The sequence below is a fragment of the Ailuropoda melanoleuca genome, chromosome 7 (assembly GCF_002007445.2).
Source record: "Ailuropoda melanoleuca isolate Jingjing chromosome 7, ASM200744v2, whole genome shotgun sequence".
In the NCBI taxonomy this organism is placed as follows: domain Eukaryota; kingdom Metazoa; phylum Chordata; class Mammalia; order Carnivora; family Ursidae; genus Ailuropoda; species Ailuropoda melanoleuca.
The window spans coordinates 39,669,804-39,696,024 of NC_048224.1; the positions used below are offsets into that span (position 1 = coordinate 39,669,804).

The following is a 26,221-nucleotide window of genomic DNA, read 5'->3' on the forward strand; positions in this document are numbered from 1 at the left end:
AATAGGTAGAAGTAGCAGGACTTAGAGGAGTGCTTTCCTCCAACGCATTATACATCTTAGGATGACTTTTATGTGGCACATGAATGAATTCATATATGTTTGCTTGTAGCGACTTTTGTGTATATTAGAAAAAAACACACATAGTTCATCCAACCCATAATATCACATCCATTACGAAGTGTCTTTGATCAATAAATTTAAATTATGATTTTATTTTATTTATTTTTGTAAAAAAGATTTTATTTATTTATTCGACAGAAAGATAGAGACAGCCAGCGAGAGAGGGAACACAAGCAGGGAGAGTGGGAGAGGAAGAAGCAGGCTCACAGCGGAAGAGCCTGATGTGGGGCTCGATCCCACAATGCCAGGATCACGACCTGAGCCGAAGGCAGACGCTTAACCGCTGTGCCACCCAGGCACCCCTAAATTATGATTTTAAACATAAGGTATTTTAAAGAAACTTCTTCAATAAATAATACTTTTGTTATGGCAAACATCATCAGGGTAATAATAATTCAATCACTCAAGCTTGGGAAACACTAGTCGGAGAGAGATCGTGGGCTTTCCAGGAGTCCAGACCGAAGTCCAAATCTCATCTCTGCCACTTACTAGTTACTGAAGGACCCTGTGAAAGTTGCCTGATGAGCCTCAAGATTACTCACCTATGAAATGAAAAATAACAATACTTACTTTACAAGGGTTTCTCTGAGGACAAAATGAAACCAAGCACGAAGACCCCTGGCAGAGCCCTGGGCATGTAAGTTGGTACACAGCCAACGGCAGCTATCATGCTTGGCAGTCTAAACATTATACACATATTCAAACAAATCCCAGCCATGGGGCTATTTATATCAATGTGTCCATTTATTCCAGCTGACCTTTGTTTTCCATCTGAATTGCCTTACAAGCTGCAAGTGAGCACTTGCTAGGCTGAAAAGGAAGATCAACAAACAGAGGGGCAGAGACTACCAGGACGCCTAGAGGCATTTGGGCTCCTGGGATGTGAGTCGGGTTGGGGGGGGGCGCTCAGAATGGATCCCAGCCGATAAACAGTCCGTGTTTCAATAGCCATGTGACCCTTCTAAGAGCCTGGCGTGAGTGAGCGTCAACCTTATAATTATTAACTCGGATTCTAAACATGAAAAGCCAAATGACCTGAGCAGAAGGAAAGCCAGGGACAGTCTTATCAAGAATGAATCAGCCTCTTTGATCTTGAGGTAAACCAACCCACTAAACATTAAGCTTCCACCTGGGGTTTTTCCAGACACTAAAATGGTTGCCTAATGCTCAGCTGTCTGGAGGTTCCAGTCCAAACTGGCCTTAAAGAAAAAAAAGGAAAAAAAAAAAAAAGTCCCACCACCTTGCCAGCATTCACACTCAATTAAAAAACATATACAGATCCGTGCTGCTAATCCAAAGAAATAGGGCCTCCCAAAATATTTTTAACTAAAAACAGTGCAGGTAAAGTGAAGATAAATTATTCCACCCAATTTGGAACTAACCATTCAAGTACAAAAAGAGGGGTAAACAGAATGAAAACAGAGAGCCGAGGTAGAAGGTATTGAGAAGTGGGGCAGAAAAGCAGACAATGGGAGGAAAACCCAGACGTGGACACTGAAGAAGGTAAGCACAAAATAGAGGGAGTCAGTACAGGAGAGGGGAGCGGAAATGGGTGAAAAACAGGGTAAAGAAGGCAGCAGGGGGTTCAGCTGGGCAAGAGCCATGCTAATCAGCATTTCTCACTACATTTCCAGAAGCCTCTCCCCTACCTACCCACCCAGATCCTGTGTGCACTGCACCGTGAATTAATCAGCATGTAAATCACCCCCTTTATCTGCGGAAATTGAATTTAGCTGCCAATCTTGATTGAGGGCCTGGAGGCCTCCTCCCAGAAAGATCACAGCTCTCAGGGAAAATGCCTTTTCTCTCCTTAAATCAAAGCTTGCGCCAACCCAAGGAAACAGCTGCCACGGGAGCCACAGACTTTGTGAAAGGTGGCAGGCTCAGGACGGTAATTATAATTAGCAGTTACATAACATGTTTGTTCTTCAAAGTGCTCTACAAGCATCAGCTAATTAATAGCTTACTGTGCCCCATGCAGATCCACTGGTTTTTCATGTAGTGACTAATCCCTGTACCCACTGAACTCTGAATGGTGGAAACAGAGCAGCCTGAGCAATGAAGCAAAAGGCTAAGGGTCCCGCAACTGTGCCCCGCTCTCTTGTCAAGGGGCCCCACAGGTGTTTCAGGGCCAGGAACACTCCCAGATGTTTAGTCCAGCATCCCATGAGACAGCTGCCTCACTGCCTCCAAATAATTCTTAGAAGTGCCATCAGAGATACACGAATAGGGTGGAATGGCCATCGGTCTAGTCCAAGATGGCATTAGCTCTTCTCAGTTTCCCTAATTAGACTGGAACTCTGGAGTCCTTGGTGTTAGTTACAGGACTGCCCTTGTTCCTCTGTGCAAGTAGGGTAAGTCAACGAGAACTCTCCAAGAGCAGGTTGAACTAGATCTCTGGGTTCCCACCCACGGCTACCCTTCTTTGTTTCCATGCTTGCAGTCTCTACCTACTGACCCAACGTGGGAACCACATGGCACACGTGCCACCAGCAGCAGAGCTAAAGTCTTCATCTATTTCACGGAAGTCCATGAACATCCTGAATTTGTAAGATGTTCTATGTATGTGTATGAGCATTTCTTTGGAGAAAAGTCTGTTTACCCTGTTGCCCCATAAATTCTAAGAAGGTAGAGTCTAGCAAAGTACCTCACTCGCAGTGTATGCTAAATAGATACCTATTAAGTCAATTTGATAGATTTCACCAAATTCCTATGCCCCAAATGGTTAGGAACCATTGCTCTAGGGACAAATAATCACCAGCAGCCCCCCATGTTTTGCTTGCTCTGGCTAGACTTTCCCATGGAAAAATTTGAACGGCAAAGTCTAGCAGTGTCATATATGGGCTGTGTGCTACCGCATGTTACCGCAATTCTGCTGCAGGTCAAACCAGGGACCCAGATCAAAGCTCCCAGGGCGCCTGGGTGGCTCAGTCGTTGAGCGTCTGCCTTCGGCTCAGGGCGTGACCCCGGCGTTCTGGGATCGAGCCCCGCATCAGGCTCCTCCGCTGGGGGCCTGCTTCTTCCTCTCCCACTCCCCCTGCTTGTGTTCCCTCTCTCACTGACTGTGTCTCTCTCTCTGTCAAATAAATAAATAAATCTTAAAAAAAAAAAAAAAAAGCTCCCGTGAGATTTCACTCTTCAGATATCTGTCATTTGAGCCAAGCAAGTCAACACCTAGAAACACATTCCCAGAGCCATTCAACACCATGTGCCCAACCACCACAAACAGAGTCACTGCCTTCTCCCACCTTCGTGAACTAAAGCGTGCGGAAGTGCATACGTGTGACTCATCAAGAAGACCTTCTTCAAGACAGGCCAATAATTTCAGTAAAAGACCTAAAATGTACATGGTGCTTTAAACTTTTCAAAATGTTCCCCATAGATGATCTCATTTGATTCCCTCTCCATAACTCTTGAAATAGGAAAAGAAGACTTTATTTCCCCCTTTTTATAGATGAATAAACTGAGGATCTGAGCAACTAATGCCTTACCTGATGACACACAGCCCATATATGACACTGCAAGACTTTGAACCGATGTCTCAGACCCCCTTCTCACCAGTAATTCTATTTTGGGGTATATACCCAAAAGAATTGAAAGTGGGGTCTCAAAGAGATATTTGTATCCCCACGCTCACAGCAGCACTATTCACAATAGCCAAAAGGTGGACACAACACAAGGGTCCATCAGTGGATGAAAGGGTCAACAAAATGTGGTTAAATACATGCGATGGAATGTTATTCAGCCTTGAAAAAGAAGGCAATCCCCCCATTTGCAACAACACGGAAGAACCTGCATTACATTATGCTAAGTGAAGTAAGCCAGTCACAGGACAAATACTACCTGATTCTGCTTATGTGAGGTATCAAAAATTAGTCAAAATCCACAGAAACAGAAAGTAAAATGGTAGTGCTGTGCGGAGGAGGAAGTGGGGAGTTACTGTTTAATGGGTACTGAGTTTCAGTTTTGCAACATGAAACGGGTCTGGAGATGGGTTGCACAACAGTGTGAATATACTTAATACTTAAAAATGGTTAAGGTGGTAAATTTTATGTTGTGTGTGTCTGACCACAACTAAAAATATAAAAATAAGCATTAAAAACCTCATTACCCATTATACCACCTTTTCTCTGAAAAGCTGCCAATGTGGGCTACGTTAGGCCTTTTCAGTATGCTGAAAATGGTTCATGGAGACACACTTCTCAGCCAGCCAAGTAGAGGAGACAGGAATCACTGTGATTTAAGGTGAGTTGCAAAAGATGGATGCGTGAGATTTTCTATGCAACTTATTTTCCCAATCCGCTCTCTAAATCTTCAGGATTTAGCTGACACACCTAAAGTCAGGTGCCCCCACAGGTAAATGGCAGAGCCAGGCGCAGCGATGGGACGCCTGGAGCTCCCAGGCTCCTGCTGGCTGTTTGCTTCCAGGAAACAGAAGCTCCACAGAACAGTCTATACCTGTGCATGTCAAAGTACTTTGTCTCCAAGTGCCTTTCTCCGTGCAAACAGCAGTGACCTTTCCTCCAGGGCTCTCAAAGCCCTCTTCACAGACGTAGTGAGCCACGCTGCCCGGGCTGGAGCTGTGATTTCCCATCATCACCGCGTGCCGCACGTGCGGAGGATGGCCACACTTGATCTCTGCAAGGGGAAGAAGCACAGCACTAGTTATGACCCCCAACTTCTATCCCTAGAGTTCGCATTTTAGAAAAAAAACATTTAGTCATGACAGAGTCCCCTCATATGGGAAAAGAGAAAACATGGTGGGATAGGCTGGTGACAGGTATTAAGGAGGACATGTATTGCATGGTGCACTGGGTATTTTACGCAAGTAATGAATTATGGAACTTTACATCAAAAACTAGGGATGTACTGTATGGTGACTAACATAATATAATAAAAAATATTATTTAAAAAAAAGAAAGAAAACATGAATCTCATCAAATAATCCAGTTGCAGATCTAGAAAACTGGAAGTAGAGAAAATAGATATGCCTGACTTCAGTGATACTTACAAACATGTACACATAGAAAATATTCCAATTATAAGATTATTTACATTATGGAGAATGCCTTGGTCAATGAAAGAATCCATCCTGGGGTTCTTTTAAATATTAAGATTTTCATGTACATTTTCCTCTGTATCATGAGATCCTAAGTAGGTGATAGTGTAATTGTAGTTTTGCTGCCAACTGATTATTAAATGAAACAGATATAAAATCTTTGAACTTTTTAAAGCAAAATAACAGGGAAAGTATATACAGTCTAAACATTCACTTTATGTTCCTATAAAAGAAAAAAAATGAGCTGCGTAGAGGGAGACAAGCCTAGAATTATAAAATTGACATGAAATTTCTTCTCTGCAACTCTGACAACTAGAACACACTAGAATGTTTACAGAAACTATCTGAAGGAAATGGATTGTGATGCTACCATTTTAGACTCAGCCAAAGTCTACTTCATGTAAGAGTAAAAGAAAGTCACCTTCAGATATTTTGCAATTTTTAAAAATCCCTATGTTTATCTTTTCTGGAAAACAACAACAACAACAAAAAAAAACCCTCCAGCCCACCAACAAAAAAAAAATTGAACCAGAATAAATATCCTAAGAAAAGTGGAGGACAGGTTCTAGAAGACACACTAGCAAGCAATGAAATCAACATGATGTGCAGGTTAAGTCTCCCTAATCATTTAAACGTGACTGGAGATCTTGATACAACTAGTAGTAAAGGATTCTACAACGAAAAGTGGAACAGTGTAAAAAAATGAATAATTTGAGGGCGCCTGGGTGGCTCAGTCATTAAGCGGCTGCCTTCGACTCAGGTCATGATCCCAGCATCCCGGGATCAAGCCCCGTGTTGGGCTCCTTGCTCAGCGGGGAGCCTGCTTCTCCCTCTCCAGCTCCCCCCCCATGCGTTCCCGCTCTCGCTGTTTCTCTGTCAAATAAATAAAAATCTTTAAAATAAAAAAAGGAATAATTTGAAAATAAAATTCCAAATTATTTCAAAAACTCAGTACAATGAGGCAAAGGGAAGAAATGAACATGACAAATTCCTCATGCAGTCGTGGGGACTTTGTAGATACAATTTTATTTGAGAAAGCATAATAAGTCTAATGTAAGGAGGCCATAACCATTCCAAATGTAGCTGAGAGTCCCAGATACACCCAAATACAGAGAAAAAATAAATATAACTTTTGGTATTCATTCTGATTTTTAGTTTTCTCCCCAATCTGGAGAAAGCCAAGAAAATTGGGCACTCTTGACATGCAGGCTTTTAAAATGTAAGTGTGAGGCGTGTGGGTGGCGCAGACAGTTAAGCATCTGATTCTGGGTTTCAGCTCAGGTCCTGATCTCAGGATCGTGAGATCAAGCCTTGCACTGGGCTCTGTGCTCAGCATGGAGTCTGCTTGAGTTTCTCTCTCCCTCTCCCTCTGCCCCTCCCAACTGCTCTCTCTCTGTCAAATACATCAATCTTTTTTAAAAAATAAAATATAAGTACATTTATTGAGATAAAGAACTCAAAACAGAGAAAATACTATGATCTGTTCCCAACTCCCCATCAACCATTCTTGGCCTTAGAAACAAGCAGCTTCTCTTAAATGAGCGTCTGATACAGACCTGGTGGATTGAATGGACCTGCACATGGCTCCATCCTGCTATGGATGCCTGGTCTGGTGCAGAACCCCAGAGTTCTTTCCCTGAGGGAGGTCTCCCAGAGCAGGCTTTCATCTGTTGTCATTGACGCTCGTATGAGAATGTCAATACAACAGCTCAACCCACCTGACCAGGCACTTGGCTCTGAGATTTTATTTTATTTTTCTTAAAGATTTTTATTGATTTATTTGACAGAGAGAGAGACAGCACAAGCAGGGGGAACAGCAGAGGGGGAGGGAGAAGCAGACTCCCCACTGAGCAGGGAGCCCAATGCAGGACTCGATCCCAGGACCCTGAGATCATGACCTGAGCCGACGGCAGATGCTTAACAGACTGAACCATCCAGGTGCCCTGGCTCTGAGATTTTAAAAGAAAAGTTAGTCTCTGGTCAGTGGAGATTCACATCACGAGCAGTTAAGGGGCCAGAACCATCTCATAAATCCTCCAAACCTGCCCACCTCACAAGTCCCGTATTTGCTCACAGGGATTTATTCCCTTTTTATACTTGTTTACCAGACACAAGGCTTCTTGGCCCTCATCATGTTTTTCCCAGCATCAAACCTTTAGACATATCATCTGGCCAAAACACTCCAAGACAAGAGTATATCTGTGTATACCTGGGCAGCCAACCGAACAGGTGGTTAATGTTTCATGAGGCTGCCCAGCCATTGTTGACATCTAAAATATCTTCTAGTTAAAGCCAGGGTTCAGGTATAGCAGGAAATAAAGGGAACAGCAGTGAAGAGATTGAGGGTATGGGTTTATGTAGGTTTATGGACCTTGAAGCTGGAATTCTAAACAGCACATTGGAGAGGTTTGGAAAGGAACCCAGTGATAGATCATTGGATTAAGGGAGAAGCACAGATTCTAAATGTGTAAGAGTACAGAAGATACTTAAATTGGCTTCCATCCTTGGACATGACCAAGAATAATGGAAAGCATGCAAAAATATAAGATTTTTAACAATTAATACCAAAAATATTAATTTAGGAGTTGATGAGAGATCAGTCTCTAGGGGCTGTGGTTGAGAGACTCAGGGAGATGCCCAATGGTGGGCAACCATGACTCTGTGAGTTCCCAAACCATAGCTACTCAAGTTGGATAGTCCCTCGGTGAGAGATAGAGAGGATTCTAGCGTGGCTTGGATTAAAGACCTGGTTTTTTTGTTGTTGTTGTTTTTTTTAAGATTTTATTGATTTATTTGACAGAGAGAGAGACAGCCAGCGAGAGAGGGAACACAAGCAGGGGAAGTGGGAGAGGAAGAAGCAGGCTCCCAGCGGAGGAGCCCGCTGTGGGGCTCGATCCCAGGACCCCGGGATCACGCCCTGAGCCTAAGGCAGACGCTTAACGACTGAGCCACACAGGCGCCCCTAAAGACTTGGTTCTGAACAGCAGCTGTACATCTGAATTGCCTAGGGAACTTTGGAAAAACAACCATGCTGGTGGCTCACAGCCTCTCCTCTTACCCGGAGATAATTCTTCTGAATCAGTAGTACTGAGTTGGGTTCTTGGCATCCGCATTTCTGCAAGGTTCCAAGTTTGATTTTTATGCACATGCTCAGCTCAGAACCTAACTTAAATACTAGCATGAATAGCTACCATTTATCATCACATGCTTGAGGGTTTAATGTCTTTCTATGAATATATTATGTCTCCCCAAATATATGGCCAGTTTGTAAAGGACAGAATCTTTATTTGATCGTCTCCTGCACCCCCACAATGCCTACTTAAAATAGTATGTTTTGCATAGTAAATACTCAATAAATACTCGTTCATTGACAGCTTGCTACTACTTTATCATTGTTCGAGATGCAATAAATGTTACTTTGATATGCATAACAGCCCCTGAGGAAGGAAAGAGGCATCAGTAAATTGTAAGTATAAATAACAAGGCAGGTACACATTACCTTCACATGTGTTATCCAAGAGAAGTCACTCGCACCAAGTAGATGAAAGTGGAGTAATAGACTCACAAAAACTAGTATCAGTTTTCCCAGTACCAGGGAATTCTGGGAATGTCGTTCAAATCCCAATCATTTTAATCATAATAGCATTCATCAAAATCCTACTAAACATAAGTCTAACAGATGTATACTATCTTATTTATTCCTCAAAGAAAACCTTGCAAGGTAGACGGTTTCCTCTCATGTAGTTTATAGATATGAATATGGAGCTTAAGAGCCCCTAAGAGCTTAAGTCACATTCGAAAGTCACACCACTAGTAAAAGATAGAGTCAGTATTCAAGCCGTGGGATGTATGACCCCAAAGTCCAGGTCCATTAAATCTGGGGAGCCTCACAGTGAAGGCGTCCAGTCTAGGACCTGATAGGACTGAGCTTAGAAGTTAGCTAAAACCTCAGGAGAAAAGGTTGCATAAAGGAGCATTCAAATCAGTGTGGGAGAGTTCTATAACAACTCCCTCTTCCAAATCTGTCCCCAACAGCTTTCGCAGAGCAAGATAGCTGCTGGAAACAGACTTACCCCCACATCCATGTGATACTCTGAAGCCTTCTTAGTACTGATTTTTAACCCCATAACATAGGGGTCTGGCCTGGCACATGGCCCTGTCACAGATATTCCCATCATGCTTAAGAGAGATGGCAGCCACTGCCACTTCTATTCAGACCAAATGGTACCCAAGAAAGCAGGTGGCTACTATTAAGAAATACTCCAAAATCAATCCAACAGAGGCTGCAATAGGTGGTAATAAAAATATGGTTCTACACGAAATGCCCAAAGTTCTCACTATCACAAGGAAATAAGCCGTTTACAAACAGTTTATATCCAAAGGAAAGAAAAAAATAAGGAGCACAAATTTGCATTAGATATGCATTAGGGGTGTTCATTTAAGCACACATTTCTCAGGCTAATTATATTATGAAGGAACAACGTTTGGCTATGTATCAGCAATACAGTCAGCTAATTATGAACACGGCTGGAAATTTTTTTTTTAAGATTTATTTATGTATTTGAGAGAGAGACTATGAGGGCACAAGTGTGGGGAGGGGCAGAGGGAGAGAATCCCCAAGCAGACTCCCCGCTGAGCTGGATCTCCCATCCCTGGGAGCAAGACCTGAGCGGAAACCAAGAGTCAGATGCCTAACAGTCTAAGCCACCCAGGTAGCCCCATGGCGGGGAATTTTTCCTTACTGTCCTACTATCTGCGATTTTATTCAAATAATCAACTTCAAAACAGGTCTCCCCCGGGGCAGGGCCGGGCGGGGGGGGGGGGGGGGGGGGGTGGCTGTGCTGTCCCAGTTTCAAGGACCACATTCATACTGTAATTCTATTTCATATCTTGAAGGTAAACATGTTTATCCACACTACTAGCTTTAATATTCAACCTAAGAAAATATTCCAGAAGGAAATCTGTTTGATGAATGGTATAGACAATTTATGGTATCTATTCGACAACTGGCTATGTCACCAATGTCATCCCCATTGGCTTCTTCTCATTAGAAACAGCACAATAATGTGATTGATTTCAGAAATAACACAGTATATAAGGCTTCATCTAAGACTGCTTTCGAGAGCAATAAATACCAAGCTGAGAAAGAAAAAAAAAAAAAAAGACCAATAATGTCCATAAATTGAGGCAGACGTTTTGCCAACTGCCAGGGGAATGAATGATAGACCTATTCCACATGCTGATATTGACTCAAGAAAAGTCTTCCCAGAGAAATAAACTAGGAGCTGGAAAGCTCTGGCAGAGGAGCAGAAACAAGTATGAAAACTGAAGAAAATCATATAAAAGTCGGTTTTCATTTACACAACAATAACAGAAACGTCTCTCTTGTGCCTTAGAGTCAAAGCAGAGTTACAGATCACCTAGAAATCAGTGGGATGTGGCGGGTTGTAAGGGTCCAAATGGTCTAAGCCGATTAACACCAGACTCTCCACTACACTCGTGTTCTGGACCAGATAACGCAGCACTTACACCTATATTGTCTTCATTTGCTTCATTTGGAAAAATGTCCTTTCCCCCCCTTAGTGGTGAGCTCTCCGTGGGCTACCCCTACATCCCATATTTTTAGACTGTCCCCTGCAGTCATGTGAGTTATTAATATTACTACGAACATAAATTCTTGCGATTTGTACAGGTAAGAAACATGGTCTAAGGAATGGGGCTGAAAAATGTAACTTTACGACAGAATTTCACGTACTTTATGCCATGCTCGTAATTTGGCCACATGTAGTTCGAGCCTCATTCCAGGCTCATCTGTGTACTGAATTCCATATATCATCAACGTGGGGGGCTGGAATCTAGCATCTCTGGTATGTGGCAACTTGCATTTAGAAAAAGTTATTATGATCATCAAAGGAAAATGGGAGGGTTGTATTATGCCAGCCACGAAGCACATTCTCAAGGAGAGCTTATCAACTGTGGTAACTAAGCTAATGAGCTCATTAGTATCAAAAAGTCCACTCGCCCTGAAGGCAGTAGGAAAAAAAAAAATAATAACTTTTTGATGCATTTTGTATTCTCAAGTCTTCCGAACTTTAGCCTCGACAAACAATACATTTCCTTCAGATCCTATTCACAGAGAAAGCTCACTTCGAAGAAGAAAAAAATTCCCATTTCTACGTAACAACAATTATTGTCAACAAATAGTGTCTGGTATGAAAACGGCTAGAATCTGAAGACTTCAGAGACTGCAGGCGTGACGGGCTGGGTGAGAACATGAGCACTGGAAAGAAAAAAAGAATTTATCAGTGTATCTCTTATAAGGATCTTCCATTTGTAGAGGTTGTTGACACTTTGAGCTGCACAGGAATCTTTCTTTTTTCAAAAAAAATAACATTAAAAGTCTTCATTTTAATGCTCTCCTTGTAAGCAGAATACTTGAATTGAAGACTAATAAATTAGGTAACGTGAAAGCTGGAGAATTTTAGACCTTCCCCTTCTATGGTGGGAAGTTTCACAAAGATCTTACATTTTTGTTAAAAACACTACCTGCCACTCCCCACTCGATCATGACCCTCTTATTATGATGGTGACTACGTATCTGGCAGTTACTTTGCCTCGAGCACAGCACCAAGTGCTTCCTATCATTATCTCATTACATCTTCATAATAGTCCTACAGGACGGAAACAAGCATATGCCTTCTACAGAGGGAAACTGCAGTGGAGAGAAGTTTAGGGCTGGTGCTGGAACTCCCACGTGGTTTAGCCAAAACTCAGGCAAGTCTTTCTGATTCTAAGGCTCCCACTTCCCCACCCCGTAGCAGTCTTATAACCAGCATCGTCGTTCATTCTGCACACTCCAATGACTCCAACCATTTGTAAGTGACATATTTTAATGGCATTTGCTCGGCAGAAGGATAACACAGGAGATGTGTCGCATGCCGCCAGGAAGTCAATGCGGTATTCCTACATGTTTTAAAAAATCAGTATGTGGTGAGGTGCCCAAAAATCTGCTTCAAATGACCGCCTGGAACACAAAAGATAAACACAAGATATGGGGGCTGCCACTGCATCCACCCTCACCCACGGCAGGCACCCCCAGCCAATCACAGCACTCTTTCCCACCGGGTCTGGATGTGAATCTTTTCCACAGCCTGACGGAAAATTCCAAGACAGCAGTGCAACAAAACTTGTCTGCCACCCCTCACCTGAATGTCCTAATGTGTGTTCCAACTTATGTCCAACACTCTCAATTTGGCAGAGATGAGATGGAGCTCTACTACGAGAATCTCAAAAGAAGAAAAGTTGAGTCCATAACAACACTATTCTTCAGGGTGGGTCCCAGACCACACCATGTACTCCCAGGCCCTCCAGCTTTTCCTCGCCGCCTCCCACCTCCAGCACTCGCAAGGGTTGCTTCTACATGGAATGTACCTTCTAGAAAGTGCTTTGGGTTCCCATCTTGATACATAAATTAGTGACAAAGGTAAGTCACTTCCTCTCTCTGGTTCTTAATGGGAAATAATGCCCATGATTCGTTGTAAGTAGAATATATGTGGGGGCACCTGGGTGGCTCAGTCATTAAGCGTCTGCCTTCGGCTCATGGCGTGATCCCAGGGTCCTGGGATCGAGCCCCACATCGGGCTCCCTGCTCCGCTGGGAGCCTGCTTCTCCCTCTGTCACTCCCCCTGCTGGTGTTCCCTCTCTCTCGCTGTCTCTCTCTGTCAAATAAATAAATAAAATCTTTTTAAAAAAATAAAAAATAAAAAGAATATATGTGAAACGAGAACTAACCTATTAAGCACCTCAGAAGGCATTCTAAAGATCAGATGAGACAATGTTTACAGAAAACCTTGTCCATCTTAAAGTGCTGGCCACCTCTAAAGAATCAGGCTCTGCTGTTAGTAGACTTTAGAAAGTGCGTCCCATCCTCATTTACCAATTCGAAGGAGAAACTCGGCCTCTGCAATAAGCCCACGTGCTGGGCCACCCCACCTTGTGAGGGCCACATGCGTGCATACGGGGAAAACCAGGAGTCGGCCCAAGGCCTCGCTTGCACAGAGATGTCACGCCACGTGAGAAGCAGGAGTGAAGATACAGAAGACAAAGTAAAAAGATGTGGAATCAGGAAAAGACAGGAAGCTGGAGGACTGAAACAAAAGAGGAGGCCAGGGTTTCGGCAAGGCTCAGCCACATGATAAGCTGGGACGGCAGCTGGGGAACCAACTCCATAATGCCTGCCATGGTCTGCGCCACCTTTCAAAGGGGATTCAGGGTGCTTCCACGGGGCTTAGGTATGCTTTCAGGTATGCTGGGCACTGTGTCAGGTGCTGGAGAGATCATGCGGAGGAAGACTCCATGGTCGCAGGGCTCCTAGATTCACAGTCCAGTACGAGTGCTATAAACCACAAAAATAGTCATAAATAATGTACTTACATACCGCGTGCTAAGAAAGAGAACAATGTCAGAGGTGACACTGAAGCTGAAACCTGAACGATGAGAAGGCGCTTATTATGCCACAAACAGGGAGACTCCATCAACAAATGAGTGAATAAGCAAAATGTGGTGTACACACAGAATGCACTATCACTCAACCTTAAAAAAGAATGACGTTCTGACACCTACTACAACATGGATAAGCCTTAAAGACATTATGCTAAGCGAAGTAAGCCAGACTTAGAAAGACAAATATCGTACAGGTCCACATATATGAGGTAACTAGAACACAAATTTACAGCAACAGAAAGTAGAACAGAGGTTACCAGGAGGTGGGGGATGCAGGAGTGAGGAGTTATTGTTTAATGGGTACAGACTTTCTGTTTGGGATGATGAAAACATTCTGGAGACAGACAACAGTGATCGCTGGGCAACACTGTGAATGTACTTACTGCCACTGAACTGTATACTTATAAATGGTGAAAGTGGTAAATTTTATATCACATGTATTTTACCACAATAAAAAAAAATTAAAGCTGGTTGCCAAGTATCGTAAGTAATGAGAGAAGGATGTGCAAAGGCCCTGAGGTCGATAAAAGCCTGACATGTTAGTTGGGAGACAATGATGGCAGATGTAACCTGTAGAGAAGCCAAAAAGGTCCAAAACCCTGTTGGCTTCAGAGGCCAAAGTTAGGAGTTTGGATTTTATCTTGGAAGACAGATTTTTATTCCCAGAACCCTCCAGCTGGTCTACCTATACTACAAACCAGTCATAACCACACTCTTACACAGCAAGCAAACTACACAAAGGGAAGAGCACACGTGTCACCTTTTCCCTGGCACTACCCTACTTCCCATCAGAACTCTGTGTGTGTCCACTCTTCTCACATAATATGTAGAAGTTCACCCTGACATCATAGTTCATGATGCACCTGTGTTTTCTCTTCTCCCAGACCCCAGATGTTCTTAGTCACGAGGGCTACAGTGTATCTAACATCAGACCGGGACTCTGGATTTATTGTTGATGACAACACAGCTGAAGTGATTCCTTCACTTTACTTCTGGCTTGGCTGAATTTTAAAAAATTTAATTTCTTTAGACTGCCACGTACAACTTGCATCTTTTCTGAAAATTAAAAAAGTCATAGTTAAATAATAGGAGGCACAAACTAGAGATTGATGCTGTCTTTTCCAGAGCGTTGACGGACATGGGGGCCTGATGTTTCCATAAATCCCTACCTAAGTCAGAAGAGGGAGCCACAGAAGCCCCTGGCATTAGAAGCTTTCCTCCTCGCTTCCAGCGCTCGCCTCTGAGGCCCTCGGACAGGGACCCACGTCTCGGGGTACTGGCCATGGCAGCACAGTCTCCAGGGACACGGTACTCGGGAGGAGGCAAACAACAGGATCCATCAACTGCACCTTCTCTGACAAGGAAAGTCTTGTGAAATTGACACACAAGCCGGGTCTGTAACACACAGCTGCTCCCTTTCCAAGTACCCGTTCCTCGGCCACATCCAAGTTCACAGTTTACTAGCGTTGTTAGTGAAATTCCCAATTCCTGTGGCTTTATACCTCTGAGCTGAAAATACAGTGCCGGCTGGCACACGGCCCAGCTTCTGGAGCCCCAGGCATGATGGAGGATAAATAAGAAGGGGTGAGCGCAGAGGAGCAGACGCAGCCTTGAGAAGCTGGCGGCCATGTGGTGACGCGGGGGAGGAGGAGGAGGGAGTCAGCAGGCAGGCGGAGCAGTTATTAGAGGAGGGGAAAAAAGAAGTGAAGATCTTCCAAATAACAGTTCTTTGGGGAATGTAACAAGTACTCTCCTCTAAATTAAATTTCTCCATTCTCAGTCCAATAATCCAGATGACTACTAGTTCTCAAAGTCACACGAACTCTTTTATTTGGGTTTTCCTATATAAATCCTTAGGGAGTTCTTTGATTTGCATTATGGCACATTTTAATCCGAGTTCTGCATTTTAATTGATCTGCTGAAAGATAATGTGAGAACTAAAATGTACTTTTAGAATTTCTTAACCCCCAGGATGATAATTAACTATTAAAATGTGTTTAGAGCCTGAATTGCAAATCAGAACAGCACAAGAATTAACTTAGCCAAGCGCATCACTGAGATTTCCTAGCTATGCGGTAAATTCAATGAAAACTGTTTCCTTTTTTCCAAAATGGAAACAGCTTTGTTACTTTGTCTAATGTGTTTAAAATTCTTTCAATACAGAAAGAATATCAAATATGAAAATCATCCAGGATCCCCCCAGTGGACGTTACCACTGTTAATATTTTGATATATCACCTTCTAAACTTTTATAAGCATATATGTGCATATGAGCTTTTTCAAAATTAATGTCATGTTATTCATATAGTTGATAACTCAGTAATATACTGTTAAGGCTAACATATGTCGATAAATATTATTTTCCAATGTAATTTTTATTGGCTACATGATATTCCATTTCTTGTATATGCCATGATTTAACCAATCTCCTATTGATAGACATTTGAGACTGTTTCCAATGTTTCACTTATAAACAACTATAATTAAAGAAAATTATAAATATGAGTGCTTTCTACTTCTCTCCACAAATAAGTTTGAAAATCTGGATAAAATAGATGATTTTCTGGGAATACATAAATTACCAAATGGACACCAAAAAGGATAGGAAACTTAGACCACTAAGTGTAGGGCTTTTTAAAATAGCCCAAGGACTACCTCTCCAAAAAAGCCACATCCAGATAATTTGCCAGTGAAATCTCCCAAGTCTTTAAAAATTCTATTTATAGTAGTCCAGAGAAAGAAGAAAGAAATTATTTTGCATTCTTTTTTAAAAATTTAGAATAATACTGACACTAAACCCAACGAAGGTGGCATAGAAAAAATAAAATAAACCAACCTCACTTCTGAATATCAACGTAAAATTTCTAAATAAAATTTAGCAAATATAATCCAGATAAAAAGAATAAAAAACCAAAGACCCAGGAGACTCCATTCCAGATATTAGTATGTAAGATCATTATCAGGAAATCTAAAAATATAACCTTACCATATGACTTGTTTAAAGCAGAAACATACATGATCACTTTAACACATGTCTAAAAGATGTGATAAAAGTAACTCATTTCTGATTTTATTAAGCCCTAGTAAAGTGAGAACAGATAGAGGCTTCCTTAAGATTATGACATTCCAGGGGCACCTGGGTGGCTCAGTCAGTTGAGCATCGCACTCTTGATTTTGGCTCAGGTCATGATCTCAGGGTCATGGGATCAAGCCCCATGTCTGGCTCTGAGCTCAGCATGAAGTCTGCTTGAGATTCTCTCTCCCATTCCTTCTGCCCCTCCCCCCAACACACACACGAGCTTTCTCTTTCACTCTCTTAAATAAATAAATAAATAAATAAATAAATAAATAAATAAAATCTTAAAAAAAAAATACAACCTCTGAAACCAAAATTCCTGGGTTCAAGTTCATCTCTATCACTAGCTGTATAACCTTGAACAGATTACTTCATTTTTCCATGCCTCACTTTTCTCATCTGTAAAATGGGATAATAATAGTACACATTCATAGGGATACTGTAAGGACTGAATGAGTCAATATATATAAAGTGCTTAGAACAGCACTTGGCACATAGTGCTAGATTAGTGTGCATAAGAATATAAGTAGATATTCATAACATCAAAGAGCCAAGACCACAAAGGAATAATGAAAAACTAAAACCACTGCCATGAAAGTCATGAATAAGAAAAGAATACTCAAAGTCAACACTACTATTTAAATTTTTGTTCTGAAAATACTAACCAAGTGGGTCAATCAAGAGAAACATATGTTTTATAAATGCAGAAAAATAAAAGATGGAATTACAATTTGCAGATGATGACTATTCCTGAAAATACCCAGAGAATCAACTGCATGCCTATTAGAGACAACAGGAACTTAGCGATCTATTTAATTCATTCACTGCCTTAAAGAGAAATTTAGAGAGAAAAACGAAAACAATCTCAAAATGATAGAAGCTGGGAACCTGAACCTTTTGAAAACTCACCTTGGCAATTTAATTTTGGGGTCTCCCATGTGCCCAAGGCTGTGCAGCTTGAAATTGTATCTTCCGGGCCACTGAAAAATCCTTCTTTGCAAGCATAACGAACCTGGCTGCCAAGCCTAGAAGTATAATTTCCGATGATAAAGCCATCTGGGACCTCAGGAGGGGTGCCACAGTCTATTTCTGAAAATAAATTAATGTCAAATTCATTACTATGTGAACATGAATTTTCAAAACTCATCATCTCTCTCCCCCTCTACCCCATCATTCCCTTTCCCTCCACACACACCTGAGCGATATTTTACATAGACTGATTCATTTCCATTTTGACTTCTGGGCATGTTTCCAATGACTGTCTCTATTCAATCTGTTGGCCTTCCGTAGGTAATAGCATCCACACGTGCACGAAGCTGATGGGATTTGGCAGTCAACCCTCACTAATTCACTCTAGTTAAAGAGAAGCCTCTCCCAGTGAAGTAAAAAATTTGAATTGCAAAATACCTTCAGATATATATGGCTTTGTCATTTTGAGTCACTTTTCTGTTGCTGGTTCTTACCAGGGCAGCTATGTTTACTATCTAAAATCACGTGTAATAGGAGAATATCCATTAACTGCTAAAAATCCCAGAAGTTTACTAATTGTAGCTTTTTAAAAAAAATATAAGATAGCCAGCCCCTTCCACCTTGTAATATTGACTTTATTTCACAGGCTATATAGATGCGCAAAGGAATAGATAATCCGCACTCATATCCCCAACACAGGCGCCACAGACACAGGCTCAGAGCAGGAGAAAGTCATCTGAGAGCAGAATCCCACTTTCAGAAAGCTCCCTTCTTTGGCAGAAACCCACCTGTGCATGACGTGGCATCTCTGGCTGGGTGGAAAGGCTCAGGCCCATTCTTTGGCAAGTATCCATCCATACAGTAGCATTCAAAACTTCCGTAAGTGTTCACACACCGTCCTCCTTGCCTGCACAGGCCGGAAACCTCACACTCATCTATGTCTTGAGACCCAGATATAAGAAGGGAGAGAAAAAACAGAAAAAGGGAAACACAGGAGCAGGGGGGCGTTGCAACAGCCATTTCTCACATTCTCAATCTATCCTTACAGAACCGGATGCATTTGTTTGCAATGGCACCATGAATCTTATTTCATTCGTCAAAGACTCTTTTCATATACCCTTTACACCACTGGTACTAAAAGGTGTTCAATAAATCCTTGTCAATGTGTTTGGGAAATTTACAAAAACCAATGACCATCACCAAATCTCTGACACCCAACAAAATGGGCCCCCCCAAAAAAAGGATGCTGAAAAAAATTCACTCACTACAAAATAAGGATGGTCTCTACCTCATACTAAAATACCTGAAGGATGGGGCACCTGAGTGGCTTAGTCTGTTAAGCATCCAACTCTTGGTTTCGGCTCAGGTCATGTTCTGAGGGTCGTGAGATGAAGCCCTGCATCAGGCTCCTTGCTGGGTGTGAAGCCTGCTTAAGATTTTCTCTCTCTATGGGGCACCTGGGTGGCTCAGTCGTTAAGCACCTGTCTTCAGGGCTCAGGGCCTGATCCCAGAGTCCTGGGATCAAGCCCCGCATCGGGCTCTCTGCTCTGCTGGGAGCCTGCTTCTTCCTCTCCCACTCCCCCAGTTTATGTTCCCTCTCTCGCTGGCTGTCTCTCTGTCAAATAAATAAGAAAATCTTAAAAAAAAAAAAGATTTTCTCTCTCTCTCCCTCTGCCCTTCCCCTGTCCCTCTCTTTAAAAAAAAAAAAAAATACCTGAAATAGAACTCCAAATATAGAACAATTTAAACCAGAGTGAAAAATGCTTTCTAGCTCATGAGCATAGGACGGTGAGGCAGGTAGTAAGAGGAAAACTCAGAAGGGTCTCACTAATTTTACCAAGATTACAAGAACTTAAGACAAGAGAAGAAAAAGATATGGCCCTTGGCAGACTTTTCCCCTGGACTAAAGACTGCCGAAAGTATCAGGTACAGGGGTAAAAACCGCACAGTAACTCAGAGAATGGAGAAGAAAACTCTCTACCAGTTAGCAGAATTTTTCCCCCCAGAAATGACTTAGAGAACAAAACTAAAAACTTTAGGAATTCCATCAGAGCCATACACACACCAATTTCACCTAGAGAAAAAAAAAATACCTTAAGGGAAATGGGACTTTTTCCCAGGACACTTGCAAGAACCATGGGGGGGTGGGGGGTGGGGGGCAGGGGAGCAAAGAACAGGGAGTAGCAAGACTGAAGAAAGCCTGGGTGTTACCAGGCTCTGGGATTTTAAAGGCCAGTAATTTGGGAAGGACCAATATAAAGTGGCCAGTATTCTATTTTGCCAGGTAAAGAGTGTTTTGTTTTGTTTTGTTTTCCAAAATCTACTGACACATAATGTCACAAAAGAAGGAAGAAAATAATATCAGAGCCCTTTTAAATTTGCTTGTGATTTTATTAAAATTCATTATGGTCTCCTTTTTGTTTGCATTTTGGTCTTGGGCCAATGAACTCCTCATCGCTCACTGATCATTGCTTAGGAGGTAGTAATTCATTTAGCTGCTGAAAGAGCCCATATAAGCTACCAATTCTGATGAACCTACATCTTTAATGCAGCAAACTTGGGGAAAATCTGGGAGATCATCTCTAAAGATGGCGGCCATTTCTTGGGGATTCAAGAGTGCAATCCATTTCCCCTCCCCTTGGGTTGGTCTCGAGACTTGCTTTGGACAATAGAAGGCAGCGGAAGTTAATGCTGTGGCCACTGTGATCCTAATCTTGGAGGTGACTGGCAGCTTCCTCTCTCCCAAGATTAGGTTGACTTAAGAGGCATTGCAGGGGGGTGCCTGGGTGGCTCAGTCAGTTAAGCATCCGACTCTTGGTTTTGGCTCAGGTCATGATGCCCAGGTCATGGGACTGAGCCCCAAATCAGACTCCATGCTCAGCACAGAGTCTGCTTGAGATTCTCTCTCCCTCTGCCCCTCCTGCTCCGGCTCGCTTTCCTTCTCTCTCTTTCTCTAAAATAAATAAGTAAATCTTTATTAAAAATTAATATCAAAGGGAAAATTTCCTCTGCTTATGTATTCACAAACAAACAGCCTTTTGCGGTGACAGGTATTAATGTTGGAAAGTGAAAGTCATTCTGAATTTCATGGAATAAAAGAAAAATCTATGAAACAAGAGAGAAAAGAATGGAAATCTATGAAGAAAAGAAAACCAATTTGAGCTTGGATTTCTTGTCTGAAACACCAAATAGTAATGGAGTATTTACAGAGTTCTAAGGAAAAGGGAGCAAGACATAGCACTCTATTTAAGTCAAGGAATGACATTTTAGAACATGAAGGATCTCAGAAATTATACTAATGACACTTCTTTTTTGTTAATCTTTTTTTTTTAATTTTATTTATTTATTTGACAGAGATAGAGACAGCCAGTGAGAGAGGGAACACAAGCAGGGGAAGTGGGAGAGGAAGAAGCAGGCTCCCAGCAGAGGAGCCTGATGTGGGGCTTGATCCCGGGACCCCGGGATCACACCCTGAGCTGAAGGCAGACGCTTAACAACTGAGCCACCAAGGCGCCCCAATCTTTTTTTTTTTTTTTAAGCAGGCTCCACACCCAGCACGGAGCCCAATGTGGGGCTCAAACTGAGAAACATGAGATCAAGACCTGAGCCAAGATCAAGGGCTCAACTGACTGAGCCACCCAGGCAACCCTTGACATTTTTTTTCTGAGATTTTGAAAAATATTCAAGCCAGTGAAAAACATCAGAATAAATAATGTCAAGAAGGGGAAAACATAATAATAAAAAAAAAAACACAACAAAGAGGTAAGAAATGAAACCAATAAAAACTCAAACAAGTGTTGATGATACGGTGCCTGGGTGACTCAGTCAGTTAAGCATCTGCCTTCAGCTCAGGTCATGAGCCCAGGGTCCTGGGATCGATCCCCACATCGGGCTCCCTGCTCAGTGGGGAGCCTGCTTCTCCCTCTCACTCTCCCTTTGTGATCTCCCTCTCTCCCTCTCTCTCTTGAATAAATAAATAAAATCTTTAAAAAAAAGCATGTTGATAATAAAATCATGGAGTTTTGGGTAATTGGGAAAGTTAACAAAGGATTCTTAAAATATAAATAATATGAAATAAAATCAATCTCAATCCAGCACAAACTTTAGAGATGATTTCAACACTGCAGGATCCAACATGTGTTCCTAGAATTGGGTCCATCATTTTAGCTTATCAAGATTCTGTATTCCAAGTGGGATGTGTACATATACCTTTGAGGCAGTAATCATCTTCCAGCCTGCCCATCTACCCCAGGCTCTTGAAAAGACAGTGAGTGGGAATAAATGGATTTTTCAGTAGACTGCTAAAAACAGGCAGTACCAGTACTGCAGGGCAAAAATGTGGCTAGGTAGCGATGGCAGGGAAAAGACTTGGAGTTTCTAGATACTGATCAGCTCTGTATGAGTCACTACAGTCATTAATCAGCTTGTTTCTGTCCAGTCATTCAACAACCTAATAGCAATGATTGTTATAATGAGTGCTAATCCCAATGACTCCTGCATGTCAACTGCACATGCCAGCCACTGTTCTAAATACTTCATTATTTATTACTAATTATTTTCATCTTATTCCGCACAATAACCCCATGAGGTAGATGCTATTATTATCCCCATTTTACAGAGGAAATACGTGAAGCACAGAGTGGGTACGTAACCACACTGAGATCATGCAGGTTAAGTGGTGGGAAAGCCAGAGTTGGAAACCAGGTATGTGGCTCCGGGACCACACCCTTAACCACCAGCCACACTGTGTCTCCCATTACAACCGCACTGTACCATCACCCAATCAATAATTCCGGGTCTTGTCCACAGACATTGTCAAAGATACCCATCACCTTAATGAAGTCTAGAAGTACCTACCATCTCTCCCTGAGATCAGTGACATGATTCTGACTTTTAATGCCCTGCTACCTCTTAATGTTCACAAACTGTTCCTTTTCTAGCCTATTCTAGAATCTTGGCTGGGTAAACATGTTAAGCTCATTAGAATAACTTCTCCATGTGGTGGATTCCATGGGGCCTCCAAGGTTATAACGTGTTTGCTTGGGAAGGGAAAACGTTCTGAGCAACTGAGCAACCTTATGAACATACCTAACTAAACAAGGGGGAAATTTTCCCTTGCCCCATTGTATATACCGGACTATTTAACCTTATCCACAGCCAGAACGATCCCTTGCCAGAACGTAGCAAAACCGAGCAGGACACGCTGACCTGGTCCCAGGGCCCTGGTGTTCTATATTTACTCCTTTCATCTAATAGCCTGGGTTTGAAAGTCAAACAGACCCAGGTTTGAGAACTGATTCCGCTATATATTAGATGTACTCAGTTCTGTTCCTTAACCTTTCTAAACCACTTTTGTAAAATGAAGCTAATTAGGTCCTCAGTCCATGTTGGCTAATACATGAATGGGCCTTGCCTTTCTACTGACTCAGCTCTCCCTGGAGCACAAGCCACTCCTTCCGAGCCTGCACCTAACCCTCAGTGTGACCATGAGCAATGCCCCCCCACACACACACACATACACACTCTCATGGGTTTCTTGGCTGCAGTCTGGGGAGTGGCCCCATGGCTTGTCGCCCTGGATCTGAATGCTTTTGGACAGAATTCGAAAGTCCATCTGGAGGACCCTTAGCGAGAACAGGTGTGTCAAAGAGGCAAGGGCGTAGCTCTGGCAGGTGTGCCAGAGAGGCAGGTGTGCCAGAGAGGCAGGTGTCTGAACGCCCATGACACACAAGCTCTTGCCTGGAGAAGCCTTTAAAATCTGAAGACTCAGAAAGGACTCAGTGATAAAAGTGCATTGGAGAAGTGTCACATTCACGAAAATGCGCTCACAGCCTGCTCTTCTCCCTGTAGCCAACTAATTACCAGTTCTTTCCGACTCCGTGCAGGTGAGACCAAAATTACTTCCTCACATCTTGGAAAGTAATGTTACGGCTTTTTCCTGCCATCTTGCCTCCTCAAATGCCAAGTTCAGCTAAGAAGGCTGCATCTTAAGAAGCCACATTTAGAGGGACACAAACACCCATTTAAAATCAAGACTGTTAAATTCACATCATTCATTGCTGATGTCTGGTGTTGGCAAAGATGTGAAGAAATGAAGACCTTCATGAAATGATTAGTGAGAGAGAATACTGGCATGAACTTTTTGGAAGACAGTATGGCACGATGTACCAAAAAGTAACAATGTGTAGGTATACTTTTGACACAGAAATTATTTTCCAGAATTTATAACAAGGAATAATTATCCGCAAGGATGTAGGTACAAGGATGTTCATTATAGCATTTCTTATGATAGCCAAAGAAACAAAACAAAACAAAAAGACCCACAAAAATACAAAACAAAAAAAACAGAAGAACAACCATGAGAGGGAAAAAAGTAATCAGTTAAGTAACACAATACAGAAATGTAATAAATTCCATATAGTTAATATATAAGGTATTATATATCTATTTCTAGATTAACTTTAAAGTTTTATGATTTATATTTTAAAAGTACTGATCTTTTTTTTTTTTAAAAGATTTTATTTATTTATGTGACAGAGATAGACAGCCAGCAGAGAGGGAACACAGCAGGGGAGTGGGAGAGGAAGAAAGCAGGCTCTCAGCGGAGGAGCCTGATGTGGGGCTCGATCCCATAACGCCGGGATCATGCCCTGAGCCGAAGGCAGACGCTTAACAACTGCGCTACCCAGGCGCCCCTAAAAGTACTGATCTTTTTTTAAAAATATTTATTTACTTATTTATTTGAGAGAGAGTGTGTGGGGGGAGGGGCAGAGGGAGAGAATCTTCAAGCAGACTCCCCACTGAGCATGGAGCCCAACCCAGGGTTCGAACTGACAACCCAGGAAATCATGACCTGAGCCAAAACCAAGAGTTGGACACTTAACTGACAACTGAGCCACCCAGGTGCCCCTTTAAGATTTTATTTTTAAGTAATTTCTACACCCAACACGAGACTCTAACTCACAACCCTGAGATCAAGAGTCACATGCTCTACCGACTGAGCCAGCCAGGTGCCCCCTGTATTTATTTTTATGGAAATGGAAAGATCATGTGTTGTGACTAAAATAAATTCTGTCTTCTCTTCATGGTGTTACATATGGAGAAAACAGTATCATGTGCTAGAGAAGTAAGTATCATATTGTGGGACAACATATGTATACGTGTTATTAATCTAAAATTATGATTGCAGGGGCACCTGGGAGGCTCAGTTGGTTGAGGGTCTGACTCTTGGTCCTGACTCAGGTCGTGATCTCAGAGTCGTAGGATCAAGCCCCGTGTCAGGCTCCATGTTCAGCGTGGAGTCTGCTTGTCCTTTTCCCTCCCCCTCTGCCCCTTTGCTCCCTCTCTCTATCTAAAATAAATAAAGTCTTTAAATGCCAATAAATATAAATAAATAAATAAAAGTATGACTGCAGTACAGATGCACAGAGGCATCTTAAAAGAGATGAGCCGGGTGCTTAGATGGCTCAGTCAGTTAAGTGTTGATTTCAGCTCAGGTCATGATCTCAGGGTTGTGAGATCAAGCCCCACATCAGGCTCTGGCTGGGTGTGGAGGCTGCTTGGGAATCTCTCTCTCCCTCTCTCTCTAACCTCCCCCCACCCTCTTAAAAAAAAAAAAAAGCTTCACCAAAATACTAAGAACTGTTGCCTCTGAGTTAATATTAGGTGATTTTTTAAATTTCTCCTTTATGCTTTTGCATAACTGCTTAACCACTCTACATGAGTATGTGATTTTTTTTTCATAAATGGAAAAAACAAAACTCTACTCCTTCTTATGGGGAAAAACATATTGGCTTATTCTTCTGTCTTGTTTCAGGAAGAACAATCACAGATCATCACAATCAGGACTAAATGACCCATTCACCTTTACTCTATCCCAGAGCTCTAGCCTAGGGTAACAGCTCCATCCTGGACACATAACTTTTGTTAAAGCAATAGCCGAATAAATGGAGAACCATTTCCAAGGTCATGTTCAGAGAGGCACTGGTCATGAGCACAGAGCCTGAGCTCAAAGGGCTACCAATTTCCTTCACAATCTTCCCAGTATTGGTAGTTTGCCTACTTTATAAATGCTTCAAAGCTCCTGTCCCAATTACTCCTCCCAAAACTTTAAATTAGTGGAGCAAAAAAGAACCATGTGTACATATTTTACTACACTCCACAAGGCCTTGGGAAGGAACCTGGGATACCCATATCCTGGGGCCTGAGGAAGCAAGAGGCAAGAGTCAAGTGTGGGAACTGTTCACCTGTGGGGGGAGCTCAGGCATGTCCTTCATTCCCAAAGAGAAACAATGGTGCTTCAGTCAAGGCCTCTGGCATTGAAGGGAAGGGTGCTTTGGTTTAACCATCTTCTGATTCAGAATCTTTGGCTTCTCTTTCCTTCCTAGGAGCTGGAGCAGTAGCGGGGGTCTGAAGCCATCACCCACCGCCATTAGAGACCTAACTAAGCAGAAGTCCAGGGAATTCCACAGGGAAAATAGTCAAGAAGCCCCTGG

At 42.3% G+C, this 26,221-nt stretch overlaps 1 protein-coding gene across 18 annotated transcripts in view; it reads right to left on the reverse strand.

Moving 5' to 3' along the window:
• The window catches only part of SUSD1 (sushi domain containing 1), a 227,771-nt gene that overhangs the window by 179,769 nt on the left and 21,781 nt on the right, over positions 1 to 26,221 (reverse strand). For all 18 annotated transcript variants that reach the window (XR_004626538.1, XM_034664264.1, XM_034664267.1 and 15 more), the window contains exons 4-6: positions 18,515 to 18,667; positions 17,667 to 17,846; positions 4,579 to 4,758 (exon numbers count right to left, since the gene is read on the reverse strand). Coding sequence is in view for 17 of the 18 variants with exons in the window: in XM_034664264.1 (XP_034520155.1) it covers positions 4,579 to 4,758; positions 17,667 to 17,846; positions 18,515 to 18,667 (513 nt within the window). In the remaining variant the exon portion in view is untranslated. The remainder of the gene's footprint in view (positions 1 to 4,578; positions 4,759 to 17,666; positions 17,847 to 18,514; positions 18,668 to 26,221) is intronic.